At 43.4% G+C, this 15,881-nt stretch overlaps 1 protein-coding gene across 7 annotated transcripts in view; it reads right to left on the bottom strand.

The window, feature by feature from the left end:
• cnnm2b (cyclin and CBS domain divalent metal cation transport mediator 2b) overlaps positions 1-15,881 on the bottom strand; it is a 35,553-nt gene continuing 19,672 nt past the window's right edge. Inside the window, exons 2-9 of one of the 7 annotated variants that reach the window (XM_041933239.1) lie at positions 11,530-11,673; positions 9,878-10,026; positions 7,635-7,796; positions 6,823-6,916; positions 4,970-5,032; positions 3,659-3,661; positions 2,574-2,752; positions 1-1,562 (exon numbers count right to left, since the gene is read on the bottom strand). In XM_041933239.1, coding sequence (XP_041789173.1) covers positions 1,281-1,562; positions 2,574-2,752; positions 3,659-3,661; positions 4,970-5,032; positions 6,823-6,916; positions 7,635-7,796; positions 9,878-10,026; positions 11,530-11,673 — 1,076 coding nt within the window. In that variant the 3' untranslated portion in view covers positions 1-1,280. Of the gene's footprint in view, positions 1,563-2,573; positions 2,753-3,440; positions 3,454-3,658; positions 3,662-4,969; positions 5,033-6,318; positions 6,322-6,795; positions 6,917-7,634; positions 7,805-9,877; positions 10,027-11,529; positions 11,674-15,881 lie in introns of all 7 variants that reach the window. The other 6 variants (XM_041933243.1, XM_041933240.1, XM_041933237.1 and 3 more) reach the window with 6 other exon arrangements.

Below are 15,881 nucleotides of genomic sequence, written 5' to 3'. Positions count from 1 at the left end.
ATCACGAACGTATAGTGGATGTGCTCGAGGTCAAGGGATGCAAACACATGAAAGAGACAAAGAGACAGAGAGACTGACTAAGGACAATTTTGCTTGTGGATGGCTGCAGTTTAGCATTTTTCAAAAACAAATATACACATACATACAGTACATACATACAAATATATCTGTCAATTTATAATACAGTGATTTCTTTTTATTCATAATCATCTCTTAAATAAATTGCAGTTCATTGCACTTTGTTAAAATAATTAATTATATGATTTCTCTTAAAGGCAATAGTGTGATTTTTTTAAAGGTGAAAAAGATAGTGTACCATAAGCCTGATTTAGGATAATAGTAAAAATAACAAGATCTGTAATGTACATACTGTATCTGTAAAAGACCCTCACCTCCTCATATACATGAATGGATGTTCGTCTCCATATATGTAGCATGTCCTTTTTGATATGACACGTGTGCCTCACGCACACCTTTGTGTACATGCTGGTGCATGCTCGTATGCCAGTTTATGTCATATCATGTCTCCACGCGTACATATATACATACAATATTATAAAATAAATAAATACAGGAAAACATTCTTGGTTCGTGGTTTAACGGTTTCTTTCAAAGCGGTTTTTGGTGCAGTCTTTGACCAACCGTTGCTCTCTGCTTGTTTGGGTTTGAGTCCTCGCTGATGGGATCAACAGTCGACTGAGCCTCCCTGAAAGATGCATGGCTGGGGGAGTGTGTGTGTGGAGGAATATGACTGTGTTTGAAAATGTGTGTGTGTGTGTGTGTGTGTGCAAAAACAGTCTGTGTCCAGTGAAAGAAGGGGGGACCAAAGTCTTTGGCCTGAGGACAAGATATAGCCAGTGTTGTGTTATTCTGTGTGTGTGTGTGTGTGTGTGTGTGTGTGTCGGGGGACAGGGTTTGCATGCACTCTGTCATCCTCTGGTCCAAGTCACCGCTATGAAAGTGTCAGATTGTCCCAAAAAAGAAGCTCAGCGGCAGGTACTGTCCGAGTGCACCCTCTGTAAGAGGGGGTAGTACAGCAGGGATTCTGACAGCGTTCAGGTGGGGGCGTTCAGGGTGACGCAGCACCCATCTTCCCCACTGCCCCTCCGTGAAAGGGTCTCACTGACTGACTGACTGACTGGGGGCTACTGGTTGGAGCAGAACCCTCACTCCACCCGCCTCTGCTTCCCCACTTTCCCTCATCTCCATCTACGCCACCGCTCTGTGTGTGTCCACGAGACAGGGTGGAGGGTCTGGGTCTCCACCGGGCTCGGCGGGGGCTAGATGGGTCCCTCGTTGTGGGCGCTGTGGTTGCTCCTGCTGAGGCCCACACAGTTCTGCTGCTGGTTGAGCAGGTGGGACGTCTCGTTGGCCACGACTACGGACACGGCGGGGGTGGTGCTGGTGGTGCTGCCGGTGGTGGTGACAACGGGGGGGATCTCCACCCCGTCATGGAGCTCCGTCAGTGTGAGCTCGATCTTAGTGAACTCACTGTCTGTCGATTGGGGCGTTTTGTCCATCCGTGACGCCATTACGGCATTCTGGTATTGTTGGCGCGTTACCTAGGAAACAGAGTGGATGGAGCCAGGATGAGGTGAAATATCACAGCTTGTCGGGCTGGCAGGTGCCTACGTAATGTATTTTTATCAAAAGGCATTTTCATAACCGCCTTGATGTTGCTTGAAAACATACTTTTTTTTCTAAGCCTTTTATGTAACCTTCGTCAGTTTGGGTTAATTTGTCCACGTGTGTGTCTGCAGTGTGTCTGTGTGTATGCAGGTTTGTTCATGCGTGAAAAATCACGTCACATGTATGTTGTATGTTTTTCTAGCGTCTGGGTTTCAGTTCAGAGTTTTAGTGTCCAATGAAAGGTTCTGTGAGACTATTTGTACTGATTAATTAATCAACCAATCAATATGTAAATCAAATTAGAAAGCAGTTCTTTGGACAACACAAAGAGGCTGATTTCCACGGGATTCATTTCAAGACAACCATGTCAGGTTTTACCCAATCAGAGCTCTAGTTTTTTTTTTTTGCTAAATTATCAGCCAACAGTCGCCCTTTTACACATCCATTATCCACATCCACATTTGAACGTTATCATTCATTTAGAGTCGTGGTTCTGGCGGTGCGATGAAAAAAGTTGAATATTCACTTCTTTTAGCTCTCTAGTTTTTGGTCTCCACCACTAAATAAAAAAACACTAAATTGCTCGGAGCTGTGGGGAACTGCAGAGTCGGGTGGTAAGGCTCTGCAGGTTTGCCTCTACAACCGACCCATTTCAAATCACACGTTCAAGTACTTCTATATATGATGATATTGATTAGTGCAGCTAGTTTACCTGGGAATCCTATTTTATTTCTTTTCATAAGAAAAATTATCTTTGTCAGTTCATTTTAAAAAATCATTTTTCTAATCTATCAATAAATTGCCTAGTAACCAAGAATCTTCAAGACCTAAATAACCAGCAGCTTCAATACCAGCATCTGTGTGCTGGTATTAAACAGACATATCGGTCAAAACCATGATGTTATTTATGCACATGTGAGGCAGAGTGAGCCTTTCTTGCTCACCTTTATAAACTGCAGGTCTGAGCGCGCTCGGACTGAGTAGTCCGGTACATAGATCTGCAGGAAGGAGTTGAGCTGGTTGTTGCTGCTGCCGAGAGTCGGGGTGATGGCGTCTATACGATCGCTCCTGTTCAGAGAGTCTGAGTGGTTGAGTCCGAACGGCCGTGGAGGGGATTTATTTTCTGGAAGGAGGTGACGTGAGAGGAGAATACGTTTAAACCCCAGAAATACATGAAGCACACATGACAGACAAGTCTGGACAAAGAGCAACAGAAGACATACTTACTCCTTAAAAGGAAGATGAGAGGAAATCAGACATTAAATGAGACGAAACACTGACTTATCACAGATTTGTCAGTTTTTGTTTCAATCCCTGTGCAATTTTTCAATATTTCTCAATACTTTCCATTGACAATATATTGTATTATATTTTATATTTTATTATTTATTTTATAGTCTTTTGTATAAAATGTACAAATATATAGTCAACTTCTTATTTTGGTTTTTCCATTGCCTTTGCTATTTGCTATTTTTATCAATGCTGCCTGTAACACCAAATTTCCCCAGCTGGGGATTAATAAAGTAGATCTTATGTTATCTTATCTTAACTTATCTTTCTAGCACCATCATCGAGTCAAAATTTGTATCCATGAATCTCAGTTTTACTTTGACTTTAATGCTAATTAGCACACTAACAAGTTAAACTAAGATTGTGAACATGGTAATCATTACACCTTCTTAGCATCAGCATGTTAGCATTGTCACTGAGAGCATGTTAGCAGGGTGAAGTTAGCATTTAGCTAAAAGCACTACTGCGACTAAGTACAGCCAAACAGAGATGCTAGCCTGTCTGCAGACTCTTGGTCTTGCCAATAGACGGAGGCTCCAGTCATCAATCACTCGATTCACTTCCCTACTGCTCTAATCTATCTCTAACTTTCTACGACGCTTGCTGTTTGATTGATTGATTTGGTCTGGTTAGGTGCTCTCTACACCCTGAACCTGTTAATCATCACAGTTATAAGTACTGCACATTGTCTATTTGGACATATTTGCAGAGTTTGATAGCTACAGATCCTGTGGTGTACCTGCTCAAACTACCTGAACTACCTCAACACCTTCATCAGCACTTAGGATCATGAGTGCTGCTGACATTTTTCCAGGTCAACTGTTCGATATTAGCACAGACGCTTGCTGTGATGTATGGAAATCTAATTTCTGCATAAGTCTTTAGGTGAGGGCAGTTTCATAGAGCAGGTATTGAGGCGGTGGTCTCCAGTGATGCTGCTTCCTTCTATGTGCTACCAAACAGTAGACTTGTTCTGTTTTTTTTTTCTTTTTTTTGTTATTATTTTTTGATTTTTAATTAAAGCCAGATTATGTTTTCCACTTCTTAAAGAAGCCTAGTGAAAATCACACACAACAAAGTGGAAACGGCTTGGCCAACGCTAATGCTACTACGCAGACTGGAATGTATGTAATCCCATGTAGGAATATGTGTGTGTGTGTGTGTGTTGTGTGTGTGTGTGTGTGTGAGAAAGTGTGTGTGTGCGGACCGAGCGCAGTGGGCCAAAGACCTGGCATGTGAACTCTTGGGGATTAGTACTCCACTTTCTAGGGGCCTCAGGGACCAGGTCAATACAGAAAACGGCGGTGTGTGTCAAGAATACACACATAACGCATTTCCACGCGCTCAACAGCACACACTCAAACGTGTGCGCGGCGGGGCGCCAAACCGGGTGAAAAAAACACGTTAAGAGGTGCACTGTAGGTCACTGCTAAAGAGAGAACGAGAGTGTATTTGTTCAACTGCATTTCCGGATACATGTGGGTGTGTTTGTGTTCGTGGCAGCATGTCCGTAGTGCTGCGTGGAGTGTGTGCGCTCTGCGTACGTGTGCCCGTGCGTGTGAACATATGTGTATGTGCGTGTCTTTGTATGTGCGCTCAGCGGTGTCCGGCAGGGGGCTGTAGCTGTAGGTCTTGTTTATGTAGTCAGAGGGTTAAAGGTTAGGGGCGAGCGGGGCGGAGCCTGGGTCTGCTCTGGGGCCTCCAGTCTCCAACACCATTCAGCCACTTGACTAATGGCTCAGAGGATGAGGGTGTTAAGTCTCAATCTGAATCTGTTTTCCTCTCTCCCTCGCTCTTTTTCACTCATGCACGCAGGCGAATACAGCGCAGTGCATGATGCATTCAGGTACAAACAGACTTTCAGACACCGGTTTGATCCACACACAATGAAGATCAAAACACTCATGTACGTTTATAGAAAGCATGCGAGTTAAACAATCTATGCAGCTCAAACTTTCACATGGAATTAGTTTATGGAAGGACATCAATGCGGTACCAGATGTGAAGATGTGTGTGTGTAGAAACGGAAAAAGACTGTAGGCCACTGTACCTGGAGATCCTGCTAGCGATTCAGCCCGACTGACCACAAATGTACGAGACAGGGACAGGGGCACTTGGGGGAGAGAGAGAGATACAAGTGAGGAAGAGAGGAAAGAGTCTGTTAATGCATTACAAACATTAAACATGGATCACATCTCCAGAGAAACATCAGCAACACTTGTACAATCACAACAGGAGCAAAGTGCCAATCATCGCTGCGACTGAGCAGCTGAAATAGATAAATGCAGCACGTTTAATCATGCAGTCTCTCGTTTCTGAGAGACTGCACTCATGCCAGAGAGGTTGTTCTGCTGTTTCCCCAGTAGGTGTCTCTCAGATCCCACCGCCCATGTGCATCAGAACAGTTGAAAAAGGCTGAGAATAGTTCTGTAGTTTATGAATGAACTGAGAGGACTGAGCGGATCAGTAGCTGACATTTTCTCATGATGTCACCGCAGGACAGACGCTCAGTCTCACAATCCTTTCGTTCGAAAACATTCGTCCGAGGAAATTTAGGCTTTCAGTCAGAGGAGATCTGACACTGATCTGTGCTCTGCTGACACAACCTGGCCACAAATCGCAGGGAGGACAATATGACAGCAGACATGTGGACCACGTGAAGAGGACTTAGGGCATGGAGTTCAAATGTGGACGGTTAAATGTTGTCACAAGTAGAAACAGAAGCACCGCGCTGACCAAAGCCTTATAGAGGGATCACACCAGCTGTCACCATGTTGACGTTCTGACCAGCGAATACTCAGGAGCCATTACAACATTATTACATGAGTGCTTAGTATTCATGGGTCAGACAACACCCATCCTCTATTTTAATCTCAACTACACACCCACAGCCCAAGCTATGAAACCCCTTGGCTTTGATCAGCTCATCAAAGAAGCGACTACAGACAGCAGAACTCTCACTGATCACATCTATCAGAACAGAAATCCTCACAGATGTTGTCACCCTCCGACCACGATCCCTCTGCAGTGGTGTTTCCTCAGGATGCATGAACACTCGTCAGTTGCTGTCGGACATTCAATATTCATGTTCTTGCCAATCAACCGATCATTTATTTTGTCACGATGACACATTCTGCATTCATGACTAACCATGTGGGAATATTTCAGCAAAACACACACACTTACACACACACACATGTCAATACAAACAGGTTAAAGGTTGACTATGTGCGGATGGTCAGAAACACTGAGTAAATCTGCCACAATTCGTCCAGACTCACTTCTCTCATGTCACGCGTTGCATTGCACCACAACACACTGATGTGACGTAGCGGCTGGTGCGTTCACGGCACCAACGGACAAGACTGATTGAAACTGAGGTACAGTCAACTTCCTAACCCCCTACTTCTGGCTCCCTCATTCAGACCACACCCATCTACCAACCCGGCCTTCATTTTTATCTCAACTGCACACCTTTATAGATCATGACTGCATCTTGCACAGTTGTGACGCTATAACACTGACAAAAAAAGACAGACGTATACAGTAAACACCTGGAAAAGTACTCAGGACCGCTCTGTGGTTGTTCCTGCTACAACAGGTGTCTCCAAGACAATACAACAACACCAGCCACGCTGTCGCGCCTGGTAATTATGATGTAATCCAAGAGTTGTCTGAGCAAAGAATAAATGAGAAGGAGTGTGAGTGTGAGGAGGCGTTCAAAGTCAGCTTCTGGTACTTGGTGCTATGGACACATTTCAGTCAGGACCAAAAAAGCAGTAGTTTGGTGCTCAGCCCCGTTTGTGACTTTGCTGAACAATAAATAACAATGTTTCACAGAACAGGGGATTTTCCCAACATTAAACTGACAAAAACGCTCGACAAAGTCGCCCGAGATCTTACCTGGCGAGGCTGTCAGAGCCATCATCCCATAGAAGGAGAACGGTCCTGCTTCAAACTTCATCCCCTCTTTTCCTGCCTCCACCTCCACTTTCCCCTGTGATGACGAGGAATAAAGTGTTACTTCACTATTCCACTTATCTCATTTGTAATGAACTCTCAATTGCACGTTTTCTGTGTGGAGCATTAGTGCTTCATCGTGTCAGTTACCCTTTCCGTCTAGGATTTCCGCTACAGCTTTGCAGTTACACTTTCACCCTGTTCAAAATCTGCCACTTTCCTGCTCAAATATATTTATTCATCCTGCCCGTGAGTTTACAACAAATCCAACCCCCTGCCTCCCTCCGTTTCCTTTATACTACTTGTAGAAAATCCGTGCTCTGTTTAATAGCTCCCAATCTGCTCCTAAAACCTGGTCTCGAGGGCAGTGACCCCCCACTTATCCTACCTGGACCTCATTTGATCCAGGACTGTTACAAATATTGACTTAGTGGACTGATGGGCAAATAGACAAAGAATGTGAATGTGGAGTTCCAGCTGCATTTCCAGAACTGATTTTTTTTTTTTTACAGTGCACGTTGTATTTGGATGGGCGGGACGTCCTTTGGTCTCGGGCCTTTTTAAAGGCCTGATGCGCTCCCTGACACCACAGAGGAAGAGTCTGTGTTAATACCAGCCACTCGTGCAGAGACAGAGCAGACAGTCAGAGCAGTTTTCAGGCTGTACGGCTACATGAAGGTCAGCAGCACTAGAGAAGGATTATTTTCAGGTGTCTTAACACTGTCACTGCTGTTCTGTTCTCACTGTTCTCTCACCTGCAGTAAGAGGATGAAATAGTCCACAGGCTTGTTCCTGTGGAAGAGGTAGTGCTCCGCCGCCCTCTTGTTCTTCTCGTCGTACTTCAGCTCCTGGATGACGTTGGGGTGCTTCAACAAGCGCAGCAGAATCTTCTCTGACATCTGCACCGGCGCAAACGGCTCGACCTCTGAAGAAGCAGAGAGGGAGACGGACATTACAGCCCAACCGATGACCGACTGCGATCGAAACAGTGACATGTCAAACACAGTGATGGTTTTCTGTGATCAGAAATGACACGGTTTTCATTTTTACAGTGCTGGTTGGACAGTAAAAGCAGTCTGATGATATCACCTGTGCTTATGCAGGAACTGTGGGACATTTTTCACTAATTTCTGACACTTTATACAGTAAACATTTAATCAACAAAATGACCTCAAGCAAGAACCACACAAACAAACAGATTTAGGAGAATTTGTGGCATTCGCCTGCTTTCTCAGACTCAGAATTGCCTCTTTTGTATGAATAAAATTTCCAAGTTGTCCAGACCTGTCATATGAGTCATGTACAGACAGACTTAAAGTGGGAAACACACTCATTTGACAGAAGAATTATAATGCCTTGGTCTAAAAGACTGTGCAGTCAACTAAAATGAAAATAATTAACCAGAATATACCTATGCAAAATGAATATTCTGTTCACCGCACCATCATCATCACGGCTTGCCAAAACACTTTTTCTTTTTCCCTTTTTATATTCTGTGATTTTATTGCCATATTCTGGCAGCCGAGTGTCTGCGTGACTGTCACTGCCTCCCCTCTAAGTCATGGACCACTTTGCTGTAGAAAGTGTTGTAGCATCGATTTGATGTCAAGTCCAGCTAATGATGTGCTGTTGGCAGCTGTAGCCTATTGGTCATGTTTCCAGGTCCTCTATTACTGCTACAGACACTGCTACAGGCTCTGTGGTGTGAAACTCCTCTTTTTTACTCTCAGGTGTCATTTCTGTGAATGAAACAAAAACACAGTGAAACCTGTAGACCTGTGTTTTGGAGGCGCTGATTATGCTAACAGGGAAAACTGAACCTTCGAATGAGTCATTCACCTGGTTGAAACAAGCAGTTTACAACAAGTTTGTGCAGTTAAGAGGATGATGAGTCGAACTTGAAACCTTCTCCATATTGTAATTTCACTACTGTCACTATCGCCCACCCTCTGTGTACAGTATATGACAACGATTGTATGTCTGTCCATCCCGTTAAACAGTTTTTATTTGTGGAGATTTTTGGAGATGGGCTCCACAATAAAATGAACTTCTTCTTAAAAAGATTGCCAGAGGGAAAGATAATTTAAATATTTAGTTGCAGTCCCTAGTTTTTAGCTGCTACTGCATCTGTCTGAGTGAACTAACGTACAAACCTGACCGCAAACTCATTTATAACGTTTAAAGGCCGTATCTAGATTGTGACTGGTCTGCTTCAACCACCTAATGGGCCAATCAGCTCCTTCAACTCAGCGGCGGTGATATGTGTCAGCTGGCTCCACCACCAGGAACTAAACTCCCTAATAGCCTTTAGAGGAACTTAATCAACGCTTAGCTGCTAGGTCAAAGTTCTAAAGCAAATCCATCTGCACGGAGGCTATCGTCAACTGCTGCTGCTGCTGCTGCTGCTGCTGTAGTAGTACTTGGATATTCTGCAGCCTGTTCAGAAATCCATTTCCCAAGGGAAAGCGGGTGAAATATTTCACATTTTACACTAAGTATGTCGGCTTGTGTGAGAACCCCGATCATAGGCCAAAAAATGCTGGACGTGATGTCACCGAGGAACGAGTGTAAGCAAACAGGGTGGTGTTTTTAAAGCTGCGAGCTGAGATCCCAACATGCAACCTTCAGTGCATGACACGCAAGCAAATAGATGCCTGAGTTTTTTCTGGATCCGCGCACAGTCTGCACAGACATCCCGTGCCGCGCTCCCGAGAGGCCTTCCACTTCTTCACAAACACACACACACACACACACACACACACGCAAACCAACACCCTTGTTGTGAGTCCTCACACACAACTCATTCCCTCACACACACAAACAACAGATACTCATTCCACACACATACTCACTCCTCCCTACACCCACTTGCCCAAAACTCAAAGCCCGTACGGGCACATGCACACACAAACAGCTCTCTCACACACACACACACACACACACACTCTCCCCACAGTGAGGGGCTGAGGGCACACTGGGGGAAGTCAAGCAGCAACGCAGCCCACTTGCCTGTTGCTAGGAAACGCAGGGTAGCCAGCAGAAGCTGAGGTGATATTTTAACCTTCATTTCATTGTCGGTAGGCTTGAAGGCAGAGAAATCCTGCTTCCTCTCCCGATGGGTGATTTTCTTCTTCGTCTTGTTGTCAGCTGAGGAGGGAAAATGAAAAGTCGAGCGTAAGACACAAACTAAAACTTTTTGTGCAACAGGAAAAGCTCGATGCACTCCACTCCACAGATATTGAGCGAGACCTCCCGGGTCAGAGGGTGACTAAACTTGAGTTACCCAAAGCTTATTGCTTTTTCCGGAAATGTAGCTGTGGCGTTCTTCTCAGAACTAAAAGAGAGCTATAGGGGGCTACACTGTTAGCTTACCACATTCTTAGCATTACTTAAAGCCATATGTATTAGGGCAACAAATAGACTGGCACGTACTCCATGTCTGCAGGCCTTCATGATACATTAGAGGTGTAACAGTACAGCTCATGCTTTGGTCAGCTCAAACTTTCCAGAGATTTAGAGCAAAAAAAAATTTAAACTTTTAAATTATTATTTTTAGTAAAAAAAATATGAAATCCTCCCTGGATGTAAAATGTGAACAAAACTTAAACTTTTCTTACTTTTTAAAAAAGGGTTTTATGTAGGTTTTGGTGCACATCATAAATAAGAGAATCTCTTAAATTAAAAACCTAAAGCAGTTTTTTTTTAAATCTACAAAAATACCGAAGGGTAAAAAATGTCAGTATCAAGATAGTTTGTTGGAGTAATAATCTCAGCTGCACACAAGCCTGGACTGAAACACTCACACGCAAACTGATTTGACATGAGGACATTTTTAAAGCTATAATCCATATCTTTATAGAATTCTACGTGTAAAGTGACAGAGGCCACCTGTAGCGATGAACCCACAGTTCCACTCGTTGCTTCCTCATTTTAGCATCTTTCAGCTCATTGATTCGGTGTTTCCTGATGCAGTGGGCACAACAGCAGAAACACACAGTGAGTGACTTCCTCTGCTGTGTTCGCCATCTGATCACTGACTTTGTCTGCCTGCTGTTTTCTGAGGAGCGGGTACTGTACGGCTGGTTTATCACTGAAAACAGCTGCCAGCTGTAAGCAGTTGTGATGAGAGCAGAATCAGAGGACGGTAACACCAAAACAACCTGAAAGAAGCTAAAATACTCCAGAGCTGAGAGAAACCACAGGGTCGGGTGGTAGTCCTCTCCACGCTCAGCACTACGAGCGACACCTTTCACATTACGTGCAATCAATTGATCCTTCGTTAATCTAACAATATTGATTAGTACACATTTAATTATGCAATCTAAGTTGCATTTAATGTATGCAAACAAAATGAGCAACATTAAGAATTAACAAGTCAAATTCAGCTAAAATTTATTTTATTTTTTTAATACATTTTTCAGCACCGCATTGTCTTTTGTCACATTTTTGTACACTTAATTTGACAGCCTCCACCTGCATTAAAGCTGGTTTAAATGGTCACAGTGTAACAGAGCTGTTAAACACAGCCCAACTGCTGGGCCTGGATCAGTTTATAGCAAGTCATGGATTTCAGACCGGTGCTCGTGCTGTGACAGTCTAGAGATGCATTGAGGTCTTATAAGGGTTTGAGCTTTTGAGAGGGGAACCTACTGTACAAGTCAGTCTCGTCCAGGATCTCTGACTTGATGATTTCTTCAATAACGTCCTCCAGGGTGACAATACCCAGAACCTCGTAGAAAGGGTCTCCCTCCCCCTCATTATTCACCCTCTGAACTATGGCCAGGTGGGATTTTCCTAGCAAAACATACATGCACACACAGATACACAAACACAGGTTATAAAGTTAGCGTCATATAATATTAAAGAGAGGTAAATATAGGTCAGGCAGTGATGAGGGTACAAGGGAACAAACAAGCAGGGTCATATGTGGCAATTTCTATTTCAGTCCATTTCAGAGTGTATTAATTAAACATGTGTCACAGATAAATATTTTATTGATGGTATTTATGAGCATTAAATCACTCATGTCAGACAGTGTTGTGACTGTGATAACACTGAGGCTGCAGTCTGTATTACAGCAGCCTGACAATCCAAATCCCACACAGAGCAGGTGACACAAAGTGATCTGAACGCTCCGTATCAGTTAAATGACCAGGGATGCAGAACGTGGCAGTTCAAGTGTTAGCAGTGTCAGCGGAGACTCACGCAGACAGATAGACAGACAGACTGACAGTCAAACAATCCTACATTTCCTCATATGATTCCCCTTAGCCCTCCCTCCCTCCACATCTGTGTTCCCAGGACCCTCCTGTGAGCTGTACCATCTGAAAAAAAAAGAGAAAGAAACAAACTGCCGTGTATGCAGAGAATACTGTCAAGCAAAACGCTAAACAAATTCTTTGCCTTTTCTCAGCTTGTGATCATTTAAAAGGAATTTTCCAGAGGCCCAGGCTAATATTAGCCCCTGCAAAATGAAGTTTCCATTCCGCCCCGGCGATATTCTCACCGAGCGAAGGAACAGACCGGGCGAAGCCTCCGCTGTGTGATCAGATTGTCTCGAAATGGGCCGTTTGCATGCAGATACACCTGGGTGTAAATAATGGAGGACGCCAGTGTGCTTGTGTGTGCGCGCGCATGCACGTGTGCCCGAGTGCACGAGTGTCTGGACGCGCGCGCGTTTATTTCTGGAGAACACCGGTGCATCACTGAGTCAGTGCTCGGATGCCGTTTCAGCTAACGTTGGCTGCTTTGGCGCAGGCGAGCACAGACTGAACGGACCGAGGGCCGCTCACCAGGAGTGTTTTATTGCACTGCAGCTCACTGCCTCCTCACAACACTGTGACAGCACACTGATGTGCAGGCTGCAGAGCCGCGCAGTCTGACTGTGAGAATGTGAAAACGAGAAAGCATTTGATGCAGAATTGATGCTTTCAAGAAATATACTCGGGTTACACCTAATAGGCTGGCAGGGGAAGACCTCCAAAGAGAGGTATTAATAATGTAAACACCAGAAATTACCATTACAGACAGCCTGCAAGCGGCAGGCAATATTCTTGGTCTTATTTTCTTTTTTTCAAAGTGTCCAAGAGCAGTGGATTCTTCATATTTTTATTAAGATGTCGGTGACATATTGAGCGCGTCTCTTTATCACAGAGAGATGGGTTTAACTAGGACAAATACAAACGGCGCCTCGGTGGGTATATATAAGGCCTCAGAAGTCCTTGAGCAAGCAATTACTCTAAACTGCCCAGAGAGGGAAAGGCAAATGGAGTGACCAGCACAGCCCAGCACAAGACAGTGAAACAGATCAATGCTCGCTTCCTCCTCTTTAATGGCATCCGCTGCACTCTCGTCAGGGCTAAAACAAAGCTTCCAAATTTAGGTTTCTCGGAAAATAATGTCGATTTTAACGTCGCGAAATTCAGAAAATGTGCCAGTGAAGTGAGACAATTTAATTAAAAATGATTTGTTTTAGCACAAATCAACTTATTTCATTTTTTTTTCTCGTACAAAGTACCGTCAGCAGCCGCTTATCTTAGCTTAGCATAAAGACTGGAAACAGCTAGCCCGGCTCTGTCCCAAGGTGGCAAAATACATACCTCTAAAGCTCACTAATTAACATGTTAAATCTCGTTTGTTTAGTCCATAAAACTGACAAAGTGTAAAAAGGACACATTGTGGTTTTCAGACTGCATCAAACATGATATAACATGTTAATTAGCGAGCTTTAGAGGTCATGACAGGCAGATTTTTTTGAGAGCTAGCTGTTTCCCCAGTTCCAGTCTTTATGCTAAGCTAAGCTAACCAGCTGCTGGTAATAGATGTGAGTGATATTGATCTACTCATCAAACTGTCGGCAGAAGAAAGAATGAACAATTTGACCAAATAGTCTTTAAATGAGGTCACCTTACTTGTTTTTTCCAGAGCTTTCAACCTCTTTCATTTACATATTACGATTATTCTAACTAATACATAATTACTATTCAAGTATTACGATTATTGTAATCAAAATTACTGCTGCTAATGATCTCCCCCTATACTCAGTGCACACACCTGCTATCACATGTCCGAACAATCACAACTTGGTCACAGGATGATAACTGAGCAACTACTGTGAGATGCGGTTGAAAAATGAGGAAAATGAGCGGACCTCAGCTTGTCTGCAAGGCCAAGAATGAGCTTTCTTGCTCCACAATCCACAGCATTTTCAAACAATATCTAAGATGACTGAATATTTCACGTCCAAACAAAACCAGCTATTAATATTCAAGATTTTTCCCAAAAGATTATGGGAAATATCTTCTCTGTTCAAGATTACGTGACTCAAAACACTTCAACAATCAAAAGTTAAATCAGCACCTCTCTGACATAATCTGAACAAAAAGTGAACGTTGTAATGATTCACATTAGTATCTTTCGTAGGGGTGTAGTATTCGACTGAACACATTGTAAAACTGCTGGTGTCCACCGTGTGTGTATGGGAATGACAGGCTCGGCTTTATCAGAGACAACCAATGGGAACGCGTGTCAACATAACCTCACCTTTCTGACACAAAACGAGGCCCGACCTCCGACCTTTAAGTGAACCAACTGATAAGAGGTGGAGGACATCGCTGAGATCAACACACAATCTATTCTCCTCTCGCCGGCGTGCGCTCGCACACACTAAACACACAAACGTAACAGCGCAACTCACTTGTTTGACAAGTTAAACTAATCCCATCAGGATGTTTGTTCACATCGAGAACACTTTCCATCGCCCCCTGAGGAGTTTACTCAGGGTTAACTATTAGAGATGACCTGTTGTAAGAGCTTTAACGGAGGCAGCAAAGGTCTCTATTTAAAAAAAAAAAAAAAAAAAAAGGGATAGAAAAGCAAGTTAATGCAAGTTTATTTGTGTTTATCCTCGAGTCTGTCCCATGAGTCCCAGGAGGAAGAAATGCCATTAATTCCACGGAATAAAAGGGAAAATCATACACCCACCATTCCCTTCATACTGTTCTGTATGTTTTCCTAGAAATAATTAGGCTATACAAACTGTACATATTTAACAAGTGATGCTTTGACTGAATATTGCCTTATGTTCACGCTGTGACTCTAGGGAAGCCAATGTTGGTCGATTAAACGACCAGTTCGTTCCACAGTGACACATCTCAACTAAAGGACGGGTTAAATTTGGTACAGACATCAACTTAGTCGATTATTTACTGACTTTTGGTAAAATACAGTCACATCTTCTACACTGAGCGTCACAAAGCTCGGTACAGACATTCATGGTTACCACATGATGAACCCTGAGTATTACCAAGAAGGCTCATTCATGCTCCCATGGGTTGGATTGTAATAACTTTGGTGATGGATTCATATTGGCGCAAACTTTTGCACAGACATTCATGGTTTCATGACTTTGGTGATCCCCTGGCGTCTGCTATAGTGCCACCAGCAGGCGGGCACTTCATTTCAGACTGAAATGTCTCAACAGCTATCGGATGGATTTCGATGAAACTTCATACACACATTCATGCCCTCCTCAGCAGGAATTGTAATCACCATGGTGATCCTCTAATTTTTCCTCTAATGCCAACATCTGGTAGAATTTAAGAGAAACACCTGAAACACTAATGACATTCCCATTAACCGCACTTTGTGTTCAGTGTTAACGAACAAATGTTAATTAACAAATCTTAGTTTGGTGTAATAGCATTATACACTAACATAACATCAGCATCAACATGTTGACATTGTCATTGTTTAACATTTAGCTCAAAGCACCACTGACTCAGTACAGTGGATGGATAGATGTGCACACTTTCTTGCTTAATTGCAATACATTTATTTGCAAACAATTTTGCCTGAAGCGACTTTTTACTTAATCAGCTGACCACAACTGTTCTTCTGATGGTAGATGAACGATGGCATTTTATGTAAATTACCTAAAAGTTGACAATTTACAAGTACTTTGCCCATGCACAACTCTTCTTCTGGTGCTGTTGTCTACAGTC

Source organism: Chelmon rostratus, chromosome 3 (assembly GCF_017976325.1).
Source record: "Chelmon rostratus isolate fCheRos1 chromosome 3, fCheRos1.pri, whole genome shotgun sequence".
NCBI lineage: Eukaryota > Metazoa > Chordata > Actinopteri > Chaetodontiformes > Chaetodontidae > Chelmon > Chelmon rostratus.
Note: the sequence above shows the minus strand (reverse complement) of the source record. Positions and strands in the feature narration are given on the sequence as shown.